The sequence below is a fragment of the Vombatus ursinus genome, unplaced genomic scaffold (genome assembly GCF_900497805.2).
Source record: "Vombatus ursinus unplaced genomic scaffold, bare-nosed wombat genome assembly UNPS02014816.1, whole genome shotgun sequence".
NCBI classification, from domain to species: Eukaryota; Metazoa; Chordata; class Mammalia; order Diprotodontia; family Vombatidae; genus Vombatus; species Vombatus ursinus.
In genome coordinates, this window is record NW_020954594.1 from 18460974 (window position 1) to 18478496 (window position 17523).

The 17523-nt window shown below is 33.6% G+C and overlaps 1 protein-coding gene across 1 annotated transcript in view; it reads left to right on the plus strand.

Moving 5' to 3' along the window:
- Positions 1 to 17523, plus strand: part of LRP1B (LDL receptor related protein 1B) — a 2189733-nt gene that overhangs the window by 1816111 nt on the left and 356099 nt on the right. Inside the window, exons 52-55 of the mRNA XM_027835590.1 lie at positions 839 to 967; positions 2893 to 3015; positions 5164 to 5304; positions 6821 to 7008. Coding sequence (XP_027691391.1) covers positions 839 to 967; positions 2893 to 3015; positions 5164 to 5304; positions 6821 to 7008 — 581 coding nt within the window. The remainder of the gene's footprint in view (positions 1 to 838; positions 968 to 2892; positions 3016 to 5163; positions 5305 to 6820; positions 7009 to 17523) is intronic.

Consider the following 17523-nt stretch of genomic DNA (forward strand, 5'->3'; position numbering starts at 1 on the left):
ACAAAGAAATTCTATATTTACAATAGTTGGGTGAGGGCGCAGCAAGAAATAAATTACAGATCCAATCAAATCTTGCTGATTCCTAGTTTCAATGATAGGAGAAAGCTATTGTCAATTTAATTAATAAATTATTTTTCTATCATTATCTTTTTGTGTTTTTTGAATAATTCCAAAATGCTATTTTTAGCAAATATTTTTAAGAAATGATTCATTTTAGAAGCAAAATAAGAATAAATTGAAAATAAGGTATTTGTGTATTTTTCCTACGTCACGATGTGTATTATTAGTAAGCAAAGGAATAGAACCTAGAGTCTTTCAATTTAGTTCCCTTTCCACATGATTCCCATATAAACTTCTGGAGTTCGGCGTCTGGATTGAGTAGAGGAAAGGGAAAATTAGAATTACTGCAGTTATTACTTTTCCCTTCAGTCTGAGGAAAAGTCATGGAGGAATTTAAAGTATAATAATAAGAAATTAAAGGAAAATTATGTCTCATCCCTTGTATATTATTACAAGATTCTTCATGTGCTACAAATTCACCATCAATATTATCCCAATTTTGGCAATTAGATGGCACAACCATGGAAACATATGTCTACATGACTACATATGTGTATATGTGTGTGTATGTCTACACATAGATAAAATATATATACATACTTGTATATACATAGCACATATCTAATCTTTAAAATATGTATATATACACATGTGAATATATGTGCAAACATCCATATAAGTATATTATTTCTGGTAGCCTAGCTTCCTTCTTCCCAGAGGAAATAAATTTTCGGTTAAATTTCTCAAATTCTACTGACATTTTCATTTTGAATTTCAGGGGCTGTGACCTGTGCAGCTGATATGTTCAGCTGTTCTGGTTCCCATGCTTGTGTGCCTCGGCACTGGCTTTGTGATGGTGAAAGGGATTGTCCAAATGGAAGTGATGAGCTCTCTACAGCTGGCTGTGGTAAGCTCTTACTTTTTCCCAATGAAAAAGCATCTTCAGATTTTCTGTGCTCATCTTCCTTCACTATATCATTCCTCTACTCCTGTACCTATGGGTATTATAACAAATAATCATACAGGATATTGCTATTGCAGTATTATAACACTAGTCTGAAAATGTTTCAGTTGTGAGCTTTGGCATCTCTTTTTCTTTAACTATTATCAAAATTACAAATAACACTGGTGTTAGTAATGGTTTTGTATGTTAGATGTCATTTTTAATTCAATAACTTTATCAATGTTGGTATTTCTCCATCTTTATGGAGATACACCATATCTATACACATTTCCTCATTCCCAGTGATTCTTGCCCATGAAACCTGTGAAAAAAACAAGTCATTTTATTTGGAATGCCATGCTATCTCTGTGCCTTTTTAAGCCCAAAGGAGAGAAATGAGATTGGGTTTCATTTTACCTGTTTTAGATACTGCCTAAGCTGTCCTTATCTTAGATAACTTCTAATCAGAATATTGGTAAACACATGATATCCCTAGAGATGATGTAGTCGTTTGTCATCTGAAAATTTTGTAAATGATATGGCACAAGTATCATTAAGCCATTGTTATTTTTTAGAGGTGTGTCTTGTGTACATGTGTACGTGTGTTTGCATAAATGTGTGTGCAGAGGGAAAGGAGAAGAAGCAAACAACTTGAGATCACATGTATGTATACTACTATGGTAATATTGTTCCAGGATCATTTATTCTCATCTTGAAGCTGATCCATGTGGCTTAAAGATCCAATAATACTTATAGGAATTAGACAATGTATTATATTTCTGGACCTCAGTCACCTTGGAGAATTTTTGGGGAATTACTTGATAGCTGTAATAATTATAATATTAAAATATTGCTTCCATGACCTAGCAATATTAAAAAATATGTTCTTTGAATGATTATTTGCAAAGTCACGTAAGGGAGGCTGGTAGGACTTATCAGCTTAGCAAAAACAATTGTATAGGAAATATGATTCCTTAAAGTATTAAAGCGATTTAAACCAATTCTCATTCTTATTGCCTGTCTTTTTGAACCCAGAATACTACATTTGAGACCTTCTTTATTTTTTAGAGGAGATGTGTGCTTTGTGTACATGTGTGTATGTGTGTATGTATGTTTGTGTGTATATGTGTAGAGAGGGAAAGGAGAGGAAGCAAACAACTTGAGATCACATGTATGTATACTACTGTGATGATATTGGTCTCAGATTATTTATTCTCATCTTGAAACTGCTCCATGTGGCTTTAAAGGTTAATGGTGCCACTGAGGGCTGCATATTAACTGATTGTGCATGTACTCAGGGAGCCAGATGATGCCCAAAAGAATTCCTTTGTAGTGAATTGTACACTTTGGGATGCAAATTAACTCTTTTGAGCCACTGGGGTCCCATTTAGTAAATTCTACAGTGATATATTAAATGGTACTCCAGGGGCTCGAAAGAGTTAATGTCAAATAAGACACTGGTATTTGAAATTAAAAAAAAAAGATGATGTATGAGTTAGAAGTGGAGTGATTAACTTGAGTTTCATAAGCATTCATTAAGTTCAGAGGTTTTAGGCAGAAAAAGAATTAATCTTCACTTTCCTCAGAAGCCCTCATTTGTAATGGGCTTTGCAGTACCATTCACACACTCGTCTAGACAAAAATTTCATACTTGATATACCACCTACATAAATAGTAACATCCTTTTCTATTGTTATTTCTCTCCCTCCACTCTACCTAGGGCTTTAGCTTATTTAATATATTGTCATTTGAAGCAAGTTCTCCCAAACAATTGTGATTTAAAAGATTTTACTTAACATACGTAATTTAGAGAAAGAAACTTTTTTACTCAGAAGGTAAATAATGAGGTATTTGTTTTTCTAATTTTGATCTCCTGATGTTTTTTGCAGCTCCCAATAATACTTGTGATGAAAATGCTTTCATGTGTCATAATAAAGTCTGTGTTCCCAAGCAATTTGTTTGTGACCATGATGACGACTGTGGAGATGGATCTGATGAGTCATTAGAATGTGGCAAGTATAAATAACTATAGTTCCCAGCTAGGAAATCCTCCATCCAAGTAATGACTGCCTTTTCAAAGATGTGATGGGGCTGGATTAAAAACCAAAGCAAAACACTAAGAGCCAAAAGTGGGGAAAAATCATATCATTTTATTATAGCAATGTATAGCCAGGTTCTAGGATAAGAGCAAATTGTTAGAGGAAACTCAACTCCAATTTCCTTTGTTCTTTCTTATGAAAGGTTTGGTTGATTTGCATCACTAAATTGTGTATTGTGTGTGTATGTGTGTGTGCATGCATGTGAGTGCGTGTGTGTGTGTGCATGTGTGTGTGTGTGTGCTCTCCTTCATGGCCAAACCTATCATGGTTGAGGGAAATGGAATGGTCTACTTTGATGCTTCAATAAACTGAATGTACTGATGATATGAACCATACCGACTACATCTCAATTTCCATTTAGCTTATTTATATAATTTCTACCAAAGTCTTACTCTTATGCTTGACAGTGCATGGAAGTAACCATGAAAATTCTTGAAGGCTATGAGAGTAACATAAACTGTGGCTGGTCCTAGCAAGCTGGATAGCTTTGATCATGATCTTAGCAAATGATTCTATGGCTATCCCTAAGGACCAGGCTAGCTAATTCTGGAAACACTCATCACCAGAAGGTTGACTACCAGGCATTAATTTACTTTGGCTTTAGCAACTCCTGAAGGATATCTACTGAAACAAAGAGGGGTTATAGTCCTCACTGGTGGAGGAAATGCAACCTAAATTGTAGGCAAGAAGTAATACCTAATTCCATTAAGTTCAACAACCAGTTTGATTGAATGTACAACATACATATATCTATTTATATGTGTACATGTGTATATGTATATGTATATATCCTATATATGTTTACATATTAAAATATACATCATATATTAAATCATTTATATAAGTATAGTATTCATATAGCTTTATCCTACATTAAATTCATTCTCAAATGTCTTTGTAAAAATATTCAAACTAAAATCTGGTGTACCACTGATATTAAAGCATAAATTGCCAATTGTATGTGTAGAAAAATAGAAACATGAATATATAATTTAAAATGTGTTGGATGTGAATATGCTCTCATGAGCCAAAGGAGTTTCTTCTCCTTATAGAGCTGATGCCTTATGGGACTCCCTCCAAAACGAATAATATAGCTTAATGCTTAGACCATCTTATGATTACTTTTTCAATTCTCTTTCCAGAATAGAACTTAATTGAATACTGTGAGTTTTATTAATGCGAGGTTTTGACCTATTATGCCAGGCTTCTGGATAGAGAAAGATAAAGCCTTAAAAAGCTCCCCAAAGAGATGTCAGCAGTTAATGGTCATCTGAAAGATTTCCTAATAACACTGATACTTATTCCTGCAAAATTAAAAAAAAAATTCCAATCTGTATCTTCATAACATTGATCAAGACTGATTTAAAGAATACATTCTTGCACAAGCACACAAATGAATGAATACATATTTTAGGTGATTACTTGACTCTTTGATTCTTAAAAAAAAAAAGTTTCTAAATTCTTGCTGTTGGTAAAAGGAGATTTCTTCCTTGTTTATACTAATGGATCTATAAACCTAGATGTGATTTCCTTAATGGTTTTGCCATGGTTAGTAACAGTGTTGCTCTAATTTGAATATTACTTAGAGGTAAAAAAAGTCATTATAGCTTGTGAGCCTGATCATTTTAACTGCTTATCAGTACACGCATTTGCAGTGTTTGTAACACATTTATTGCACTGTGGCAAAACAAGATTAATCTTGGAAAACTGTATAATGCCATCCACATTGAATTTCTCTACACCAATGAAGGGTTGTGTTTATTCAGATAATAGAAAACTAGGTGTTGCTCAACTGATTGGGTTACATCCCTGGCTCCTTATCACCTGTTCAACATATTACAGGAAATAAATTTTTTGCAGGTTTATCAGCAGGGTTTTGGCACAGTCTCTCACAACCATTTTCCCTGCTTGAAGGATACAGTCTCCCAACCCAGAAGGGATAAGACAATAGCTCACATAACACACACACAGTTAATTAAGTGTTGACTGCAAAGAATGGTTATATTTATAATGAATACATGTTCTATGGAGCATTAAAAATTGTTATTGTTTTGTCTCTAGGATATCGTCAATGTAGTCCTGAGGAATTCAGTTGTGCTGATGGCAGATGTCTTTTAAATTCTCAGTGGCAGTGTGATGGAGACTTTGATTGCCCTGACCATTCTGATGAAGCACCATTAAATGCAAAGTGCAAAAGTGCAGGTTCAGAACATATTTATACTGTATATACTTCTTTAACATTTTCTTTTTTTTTTAAGAAATAGGTTCATAATTTATGTATAAAATGTCATTTAAAAAATTGAGTTCTGAAATTCTCACTCTCTTGCCTGCCCCTCTCTACCCATTGAGAAGACAAGCAATGTGCTATCAATTATACACATGAAGTCATGCTAAACATATCTCCATATTAGCCATGTTGCAAAAAAAAAAGCAAGAAAAATAAGGTGAAAAAATTTTGCTTCAATCTATACTCGGACTTGATCAGTTCTCTCACTGGAATTAGATAGCATTTTTCATCATAAGTCCTTCAAAATATACCACATATGTTTTGAGAAAGTTTTGTTTTCACATAGTAAATTTGCTTTTAACATTTGCATATGATATAGTCATATAAATTCCCAATCAAGTGCTAGTTGGAAAAATTTAAGCATGTCTAACTTAACAAACAGATAAGGAGTTTAGAGGAAATAGTATAGTTTGCTCAAACCTAAAAATTATATTAACAGAAATTATTTGTATACTTAATCTCAAAATAGATTTCCTGTGTGTATCTGTTTGAAGACAATGGACCATGAAAGAAGTTATGAGTTACAGAGATGAAATGAATGTATGGTTATTTTTTACAGGCAAAGTAAAATTAATTATGCAACTATGCTATATAGAATATGATTCTTTCTAGAAGAAGTTGTATATTTATTGCAAAAAATCCAGCAAACTTCTATGAAAAATTTCATTTAAAATGTATCATGGCACATATATATGTGTCTGTTTAGATGTGTTCTGTATATTTGTCACTTTATGAACATGTCTTCCACTTTGCTGGTCTTAAAGAACATAATACATTCACATATTCTAAGTTTATCCATAATATTATTTAGTTCACATATCCTTTCTTTTCACATGTATAACATTCCAAGTGCTAGAATCATAAAGTTATGAATGGCTCCAAAAACAAAAAAAAATTTTCCCCAGTTATATTTGAAATTGCTATTGGTCACCACAAATGTCCTTTTGCCCCCTTGACTTAAAAATCTCAATGTTATGTTTCTAGGCAGGGAAAAGAATTCAAGACTATCTACCTATTTTAGATTCTTAATTTGTCAAGACATGCTGCTTCTTAGAGACCTATGACTTGAGGGAAATGTCAGACTAGCTTCATGTTTTTAAATTCATTGTTTACATTATAGATCAAAGCAACATTTTCCCATTGGTTTTGCAATAGTGATTTATTTGGGGTCTCCATTTTCAAGTTAAAGCTTATGAAATGTATCAGAAGTATTCTACACCAAAGTATGATTTGCCCTTGGATTGTTATGTCCCTTCTAAAATACAACATCTGGTAGAAAGTATCATACATATTTTTATTATAACTGTGACAGATATTTTTACTATAACTGTGGCAGATAAGTTACTATAATGATATATGTTTTAGGAATAGTCATAATACAAAGCAATGGCATGCTCTTTATGTTCCATTTGTTTTCTTTTGTTTTTTCAGAACAGTCATGCAACAGTTCATTTTTTATGTGCAAAAATGGTAGATGCATTCCCAGTGGAGGTCTTTGTGACAGAAAGGATGACTGTGGTGATGGCTCAGATGAGAGAAACTGCCACATAAATGAATGTTTGAGTAAGAAAGTTAGTGGCTGTTCTCAAGATTGTCAGGACCTTCAAGTTGGGTACAAGGTGGGTGGCCATAAAATTAAGTATGTTACATAATAGGTGGTAAATTAATTGAGATAATTCAAATGACTGTAGCATTTTTCTCAGGGTCAATAATACATTGATTGTGCCATGCTCTAAACTAGACTTTCTGTTTTCTTAAGATGATAAAAAATGAGTGGTAAAAATGTAAAGTAGATCAGTTTGGGAATGTTTAAAACTCAAAATGAGCTGAGGCTGGCAAAAATGCTAATCCAACAGAAAAGGAGATTATTTCTTTATTTTCTTTTGCAGAAGTACAAGGGAACAAGGATGTGACTGGGTGATTTAAGGGGGGGTGCATTTTCCCCTTTGTTAGGGAATAAGAAGGCAGAACTATTTAAATATCATCTTACTTTCATCTTCTCTTTCAAAGTAAAAAGAGGAGGATTAATATTGTTGAGGGAGAGTTGAAGTCTAGTACAAGAAAGAAGTTTATGAAAAAAGATGTAGATGTTTTGATGAGTTAGTGAGAAATGAATTACATCCCAAGAACTTGTAGAAGTGGTAGTGGAGGGATAGCTCTGTGGTGCAGAGGATAGAGTACCAGCCCTGGAATCAGGAGGACCTGAGTTCAAATCCAGCCTCAGACATGTAACACTCACTAGCTGTGTGACTCTGTGTAAGTCACTTAACCCAAATTGCCTCATCCCCCCAAAAATGGTAGTGGAAAACTAGTTCATTTTTGTGAAATCATGGAGAATGAGAAGGGTATAACATAACCGTGAATTTAATATAGAGAAAAATGTTTTAGATATTTCAATTACTATTTCAAACTCAACCTTGGTCTGAGCAAGAGATGGAAAAATTCAGATATGGAAAGAATTGTTTGTGTATCAGTGAAGATCAGATCTTAAGAGTTGAAAGGAATCTCAGGCTACACCCCACCCCCTCCATTTCACAAATGAGGAAACTGAATCAAAGCTTGTGGTCACACAGTTAGTGTCTGAATACTGTTAGGAAACTACATCTCCTCACTCCTAGTCCAGTGCTCTTTTCATTCTACTTCCTTTAATAGAAATAGCTCCATGGGGTGAAGTGGGGTGGGTGGGGGGGAGGGAGGAGAGGGTAGGGAGGAGAGAGTGTGGGAGAAAATTCAAAACTCAAAATCTTATGGAAGTGAATATTGAAAACTAAAAATAAATTAATTATAAAAATAATTTTAAAAATCCAGCCTCTTGCAAAAAAAAGCTCCAGTTGATAAATAGATAGTGATCAAAAATAGCACATAAATGAAAAGTAAAGCAATTAGTAAGAAAAGATTTAAATGAGATCAATATACAAAATTAATTTTCACAGCAAACATTTTGAAACTCAATTGACTGAAAAAATAATGGTAAAAATATAGTTGATCCAGAAAAATAGGCTTGAAAATATTAAGGAGTTGTGAAATTACTGTAGGATGAACCTTCAGGTTTTTAGTTTGTAATTTGAATAGCTGTAGAAAGAAGGCTCATCCCATTACATGGTAACTTAAAAAAGTAATCACCCATGTGTTCAACTTAAATATGCTTAATTTTTTTTCACCTACATATTGGTGTTATCTGTTCTACAATATATGGAAAGGCAGTGGGACACCTTATACCACTTAAAAACGTCTTGTATTATGAAATACAAAAAAAAATCCTTCCTGAACACTTAAATATTACTGATGATATATGGGAAAATTTGCTCTGGATATTTATTAATGACATCATGTGAATAGGAATTATACATTATTCATCCCATCTCTAATATTCAACAACTTGGTACTACCTTCTTTCACCTCATCTTTCATTTTCAGCTGGTAATGAGGTTCTGTGCAGCTAGATGGTGCAGTGGGTAGAGCACCCGTCCTGGAGTCAGGAAGACTTGAGTTCAAATAAAACCTCAGACAGATACTATCTGTGTGACCTTGCGCAAGTTACTTAACCCTATTTGCCTCAGTTTCCTCATCTGTAAAATGATATGGAGAAGGAAATGACAAACCACTCCAAAAAAAGGCCAAATGGAGTCACAAAGAGTCAGACACAAATGAACAACAATGAAGTTCTGGCAGCTATTCATCTACAACTCTTTCCTCCTCTCTATTTCCATTGCTGCCAACCTGGTAGAGCATCATCTCTCTCTCTCTCCCTCTCCCTCATCCTCCACTGCCATCACCATGAATCTGTTTTTTTTTTCAATAACCTTCTAACAAGCTTTCACACCTCTGTCTTCTCCATCATTTATCTTGCTGCCAGACCACTTGTTAGTTTGTTTATTTTCTTTTGTATAGATCCAGACATGTCACTCCTTTCCTTGAAAAACCTCAGTGGCTCTCTATTAAAAATATGTTGGCATTTGAGGCCTTTGACATTATTCTACCACTTCTTTACAGACCTATTTCATGCTACTCCTCTCTTCTTATATTATGGGTCAGCCTAACTTTACTATACTCTTTATTTTTCAGTCACAACTAGCACTTTGTTGTCTCTGTGACTTTGATCATTCTTTTCTGCACGTCTGGAATATGATGCTATAAACATTCAGTATGTACCTACCTTGTTCAAGGCACTGTGTCAGGCCATAGGACACAAAAACAAAAATAAATAACACCTACCCTCTGGAAACCTATATTCTCTCAAGAGATATAACATATACATGCACACATGTTAGGTAATTTGAGGAGGGAGAAATCACTAACATTGATGGGGAAGGGAAAAGAGAGATGATTTCATGGAGGAAGTGGCACCAGATATTTTGTGTTAATGAAAAGTTAGGATTCTAAGAGGCAGAGATAGAGGTAGGGAGGCAATGCCTCCCAGGAATGGGAAAATAGAATATCCATGTTTCCTGTCTTCCTCTATTCCACAAGGATTTTAAATCTTTTTTATGTTGAAAAATCCTATGGCACTCTGGTGAAGCCTTGGACCTGGTCTCAGAATAATGTTTTTGAATGCATAAATAAGATATACATGACTTATAATAATGATAGTTTACATTTACAGAGAACTTTAAAGTTTTCAAAGTACTTTATAAATATCTTATTTGATCCTCACAACAACCCTGGGAGGTATTATTATCCCTATTTTACAGATGAGGAAATTGAGGCACATAGGGGTTAATGACGTAGGTCACACCATTAGTGTCTGAGATTTGATTTGAACTCTTCCTTGTTACTCCAAGGACAGCACTATAACCACTGTACTATTACCAATCACATTGTTATACAGTTATCAAAATATAAAAATGTATAAACATTATTGAAAAAAAGTTCACAGACCTTAGGTTAAGAGCCTCTATTCTATTGATTTCCTACCCAATCTTTAATGTCCCAAATCAAATGCTACTTCATTCATTATACCTTTTCAGATAGCCCTAGCCATTAACTTCCCTCCACTTTATATAACACTTTAAATGTACATGTTTCTAATGTATTTGTTATATATTATTTTGTATTGTAGATATCTTTTTGTACATCTTATTCTATATATTCTTATTCCTTATATCTTCAATAATAAGTTTCAGTAAGATAGCGAATTTTTACAGGGATGTGCTGGAGCCAGTTTGAACTACCTCATCTAAGCGTACTGTTAAATTTTTAGTTTAAACATTTTTGTGTCAGAAATCAGCAAACACTACAATCAGGGCTAGATTTATTTTGCTGATTGTCTAAACTTAAGAAAATGTTAATAATGCAGATTATATTTTAAAGTGTGTCTTGCATTGGAAAGCTGGTTGTTAAGCATTTACTAGCACACAACTGATTATGTCCTATATCAAATGAAATATTTATAAAGTGATTAGTAGCATTTGGCACAGAGTAGGTGCTTAATAAATACTTATTTACTCCATCCCTTCCTCTCTCCATTCCTTTCCTTTTTCTCCCTCCCTTCTTTCTCCTCTCCCTTCCTTATTTCCTTCCTTCTTCTTCCTTCTTTCCTCCATTCCTTCCTTCCTTCCTTCTTTACTTCCTTATTTTATTCCTTCCTTTATTCATTCCTTACTCTTTACTTCCTTCCTTCTTTCCTTCCTTCCTTCATTTCATCCTTCCTTCCTTCCTTCCTTTAGCTCAAGGTGATGAAACTAGAACCTTAGAAAGAAACCTACATGAGGAACCAAAGGAATATACTACATTTTGTATGGCTTGAAAGTTTGTACCGAATGTCACTGGATTTTAAAAACCTTTTTAAGCACCTTGTTCTTATAATAATGTTAGGATCACAAACTTCAAGTTCGACTTTTCCATCTGAAATAATATACATTATAAAAATATGTACTTTCACAAGACAGTTTTATAATGATAACATTCAGAAAAGACATGTATACAGTAAGATGTTTATGACTTTTGTTTTTAAAGTAGCTTGGCAGGTATTTTCACTAACCATCATTCTAGGGGAATTGGGGAAACAGATTCAATAACCCATTCAATTCTCTTTACTATATTAGTGGAACATAGTAAAAAAATACTCCTTTAAACTGCATGATAAAATGAAAATTGCTTACAAAAGCAAGATGCAGACGTTATAGCCTGTAAAACATTTGCACATTTGCAGGAAAGCAAATAAAATGTATTTAACAATTCCAATGGGAACAATAACATTTTAGGTAAAGTAAGAATCTCATTTTGACAGAAAAAGATAATTCACCATGTTAAATAAATGTACTTCTAGGGGAAGAAATATGCTTCTATTGGGCATATTTCAACTAAAGTAATTGGCATTGTTAAATATCACCTCTTACTTGGCTTGAGTTCTCATTGGCTTAGGGGAAACCTGGGAAAATATATAAGATTAACTTAGTATGACTAGAATTTGGGAGTACACTTTCTGGTTGCCTTTTTTGGGGGGCTGTGGGGGAGGAGTTTCAGGGAAAGATATTACTTAGGAAATTCTGTTGACAATCTCCCTAGTCTCAGATGAACTCAGACCATACAGAATCATAAGGAAAATAAAAATAATATTGAACCTTGATTATTTTCATGAAAGTTTGAATTTGGATTTTAGACCACAGGGAAGAGACCAATCAACAATCAATAAACAATTATTAAGTGCAATAAATATGCCAGTATCTTTCTATTTTGCACTAGCTTTTTTCATTTACACTAAACCCATTATTATTGTCTTCTTAGTTTTGTATTTCCTATTTTTGTGTCTGAATTTTTATGTTTCCTCTGCACACTTTATGAGGGAAAAGTAAAGTTTTCTTTTGAGGAGAGTATAATTCATTGATGCAACTCTTTTTGTTATTTTTTTTTCCTTTGTTGTGAAAGGCTTTGGAAATGATTTTTTTTCTTTAGAATCCATGGGAAAAAAGTCCTCACCTCTATTATTGAAAACTTTTGGGGAATGGGTTGACTGTAGAATTATAATGCAATTATTATGATTATAGGCTTTTATTTTGTTAATTTATTTTTACAGTCAGTGAGGTGGCATAGTGGATAGAGTAGTAGACTTGAATCCTGCCTTAGACACTTACTACCTAGGTGACTTTAGGCAAATCACATTTTCTCAGTCTCAGTTTCCCCATCTGTAAATTGGGGGTAATAATAGCACCTATCACACAGGCTTGTTATGAGAACCAAATGAATTAACACATGAAAAAGCACTTTGAAAACCTTAACATTTCATATAAGTGATAGTTATCATCATTATCATTTTTGGAATTAATTTTTTTTCCAAAAGTTTTTGAATATATGCCACATGAATGTCAGAGTTGGCCCATATGTCTGGAACTGGGCATTCCGAGGGATTATGAGAAACCTCATTAGAGGTATGAAGACATTTGCTTTTTGAATTTTGCTAGAAATGCATTGAGAATATACCAGCCTATTTTCCTGCATGTTTCGTGACCTGTTCCTCCAGTCTAATCTGTATTTTCCACTCATTTTTCTAGCCTCTGAACACACAGGATCAATTGATCTAATTTGCTGCTTTTTATAGTAATACCTTGTTGTATCCTCTTGCATTTTTCATTTATCTCTTATACAGTACATGTGCTGGTCTTTCTTGGCTTACTACAGCAGGCAAAATGATGGGGGTGGCTAAGGAAAATAGCAGATTCATAGACTGATAATGGCTATTAATAGTAACTTGTAGCCTTTACTTAGATTTGTTAACATTATAACAAGTTTCAAAGATGAAAACATTTAAGTGCTGATGATTTTTAGATAAACCTTAGTACAAAGTATATAGGGCAAAGATACCCCAAGCTTAAAGGTCTAAATCTAGTGCAGAATTAATATTTTATATATAATATAGCATAACATAACACAGTACAGTATAACATAGTGTAATGTAATATACAGAATGAATGCAATATATACACACATATACGAAGAGTATATTATATGTATATGTATATACATATACATAAACGTGTACACACATATGTAGATGTCTATATTTTGTGTGTATTATATATGTATATGTATCTCTCTATAGCTATCAATCTATCTGTGTAATGAGACTTGGCTGGTAAACTTATTCAATTGAAATCAAATTTTCTCCACATCACTCTCTTTGCCATGCAATAGGCCCTCATTTTAAGTTTAAAAAAAAAAGTATTCTGCTCTGCAAAAATATTGATTCTAGAGAAATGTGTCAGATAAGCTAATGTATTACATTGTAATTCTTCCCAGGAGACAAAATATTCTCCCATTACCTTGCCCGTTCAAAAGATAAATATATGAAATACTTCTCTTTGGATTTACCATATAATTACTATAATTATCCCCTGAGCCCTGCCCTCTTGTAGCACCTTTTAATTTAGCTAGAGAAGAGAAGACTTAGGAGGGACACGATAACAGTTGTCAGATGTTTGAAGGGCTACCACTTCGAAAGGGACACAAAAAGATATTACATAGCCCTAGTGGATAGATGTTGGCATATTGAATAGGAATTCACAAAAGGAAAATTTGAGTTTGATGTAAGAAAAAAATTCCTAACAATATTCCCTGAAGTGGAATGGGTGGCCTCAGTGGGTAGTAGATTTTCCCTAAATAGAAATCTGTAATCAAAAGCTGCATGACTATTTTTTAGGTATCTTATAGAGGAGATTCTTGTTCAGGTGAAAGTTAGATTAGGTGGCCCGTGAAGTCCGTTTGCACACCAAGAATCTATGATTCCTTGACTTTAGCCATTTCTAATCCTTACCTGGTACTTTAAAAAATGTAGTATTCTTGAGAAAATTCCAAACCCTGACTATGATAATATGATCCACTCTAGATTTATGGAGTACTTCTCTAACTTTACTTTAGATAGCCCCTGGAAGGCAGGCCATTCTGCCTCTCAAGATGTTAAAACCTCTTGGAGCTAAGCTGAGTCACTTCCTGGCCTTAAGGATCTGATCAGAGCCAGAATCTCACAGCTGGGGCAGCTTGGATTTAGCCCACCCTGGCGATCTTAAGAGCAAAACAAACAACATACTTACATAGTCAGGCTGTCATATCATGTCAGAGTTAGCCTTCTCTTATGACTCATGTATAAACTGAACTGTATAGGGGTTGGAGAGATATAAGGAAGTATGTAATTCATCAAGCATTTATGAAGCACCTATTTTTTTTCATAGACCTGTAGGGAAAAGGAAGTTTGGCTAAGATGTAATTCTTTTGCTCATGTAGCTTATTGACTCATAATAGGATTAACATTTATTAAAAAACATAATATGAAATAATACATAATAAGTACAGTATAAAGGGAGGTCATTACTGACTGAGGGAACAAAAAAGGCCTCATTGAGCTGGCATGAAAGTTGCCCTTTAAAAGAATAGAACTTTAACAGGTGGATTTTGTTTTGTATTTTGCCTTTGTTTTTAACCACAGTGCTGAGCAGAATGCCTGGCACATGGCAGTTGCACAATAAATGTTAGTTGATTGATTAAAAGACTAATGTGCAAAGAGGCTCTTGGGAAAATGCTCAGCATATATGGGGTTAACAGAGAGTAGCTTACTTTGGCTGGAGCAAAGAAAATGTAGAAATAATCAATTTTTTGAATTTTTATAAACAATTTATTTGATTATATGATCATTATATAAAATGAATTTTATAATCAATATATTGAATATTATTGAAATAAAAGAAATAATCAATATACTATAAGACTGGATGAGAAGGAGGGGTATTTTCGGATTACAGAGAGCCATGAATGTTAGGGTAAATAAAAGGTTTAAACTTTACTCCATGGGAAGCCACTAAAGGTTTTGAGCGGAGGGATGATGTAATCAGATTTAAGTGTAAGGAAGATTAATCTGGCAATGCTGTAAAGAATGGATGGGAGGAATAGAATGTAGCAAGAATATTTACTGAGAGGCTGTTGTAATTGTCCCCAAGGATGGTGATGAAGCCATTATTAGGTGGCAATGGAACAAGAAAGGAGGAAATGGATATGAGATGTCATAGATTACAAAATGACAGGTCTTAATAACAAACTGGATATTAGAAGTGAGGGAGAAGGTACAATCTCCAAGGTTTTTTTTTTAGTATGGGAGGATAGGTAACTGGTGGTACCATGGAAAGAAACAGTAAATATACAAGGACAAGTGGGTTTTAGAGGAAAATATTAAGCTCATTTTGGGATATATTGCATCTGAGGTGCTGATGAAACATTTAAATAATTATCTTGTAGCCACTTGGAGATGAGGGTCTGTAGAAAAAAAGTTGTTCACAATATCATCATGATACGACATACTAATAAATGAAAATGGTTTTAAAAAACAGTAATGCAAAAGATATCACAAGTCAGGATCGACAAAGTTTTTTTTTCTTCAGAAAATAAAATATCAAAAGAATTCATTAGAGGAAATGGACATATCATTTATAGCTGGGGTGATCAGGGAATCTGACCCCAAGAGAATAGTGAAAAGAATGTTGATAGATGCTTCCCAAAGCTTCTCACTGAATTCCAAAGCCTCCAATTCATGCTCTTAATATGCCTCAAACTCTACTTGTCATTTACAGTGATAGCTGAGGCATCATGGATAAGCACTGAACTTGGCATCAGAAAGACCTAGATTCAACTCTCAACACTGACATATATTTCTAGGCACAGCATTTAACCTTTCTGAAGCTTTAAACAACTCTCTAAAACTTATCTATTAAGTTATAGTGACAAAAATCACAAATACTTGATATATGATATGTAAAACCATGTGAATCAATCCCCAAAGAAAACTTCCAAGCGCTCACTCTCAAACCTATGTTCAATCCTTTCTTTATTCCTGCTTAACTTTTTTCTCCATGTGTAGATACTTAATACATGCATACAAACACATATAAATATGCATATATATGTATAACTTACAGATAATTCTATTTCATAAATTAAAACAATTTTTGTTCTGTCTTTTAATAGTAGTGAGAGATCTGCAGATCTGCAGATGAAGACATTTAATTTTATTGTTACTATAAAAACATTCAAATAATTACCTTTTATAAATGTATATTGAAGGAGATATATATGAATTGTTTCCCAAAAATTACCTTCCCTTATTAATTACAAGAATCTCTTCTTACATGAGCAGTTTGAGCTAATCAAGAGCGCCAGTTTATTTCTTTCAGACAACATTCTGACTTTTATTTCCTATATTCATGTAACACTAGAAAAATGTATTTTTACAATGTTCTTACTTTTACATTCTTGGCTTTCTTTGTGTCAGCAGAGCTCTGAAATAGAGGCAAAACTGGCATATATATTATATATATAGTGTATATGTGTATGTATGTGTATTTGTGTGTGTGTATATATATATATATATATATATACATATATATATGTAAAATCTCCATCAACAATTAGATGAAATCCAATGCTCAGTCTGTTTTTGAGCAACATGTTGCTCTGTCATGGTGCAATGGCTAATGCTTTGCTTGAAGGAAGTAGGACAAAACAAGACATTTCATGTCTCATTGAGAAGAGAGATACCTGGAGGGTCTAACTTAGTGAAGTCACCGGCACAGCAAATTTTGTTCCACTTTTAACAGACACTTCTCTAGATAGCTTGAAAATGATTGTGAATAATCAAATCATATCAAACATATAGATTTTATTGAGTACCTGCCCTTTGCTGGAAGCTACAATTACCAAGAGAGTGAAAACCCCATGACAATTGAAGAAAACCTTTAATGTTGTCATTTTTGATTCACTGTAATTCACATACTGGTAATCAGAAGAATTGGATTCTTGTCCAGAGTCACTTAACCTCACTGAGTCTCAGATTTTGCTTTTTTTTTTAATTTGTAAAATGAGCATTGAAACTTTTGCTTTTTCACTTACTTGTGAGAGTTGAAAGAAATAATGTGCATGAGCATCCTTTGCATAATGACAATGTAAGTGATGATTATTCTTACCTGAAGGCAATGTGGTATGGTGGATAGTTTATTGGACTTAGAATAAGGAAGATCTTAAATACTTGCTCCAGGCATTTTTTAGCAGTGTGAGCCTGGGCTAGTGACAATCTCTGTGAGTTGAAGTTTCATCACCTATTTAATGGGGAGAATAATAGCACTTACCTCATCAAATGTGATAGAAAACTATAAAGT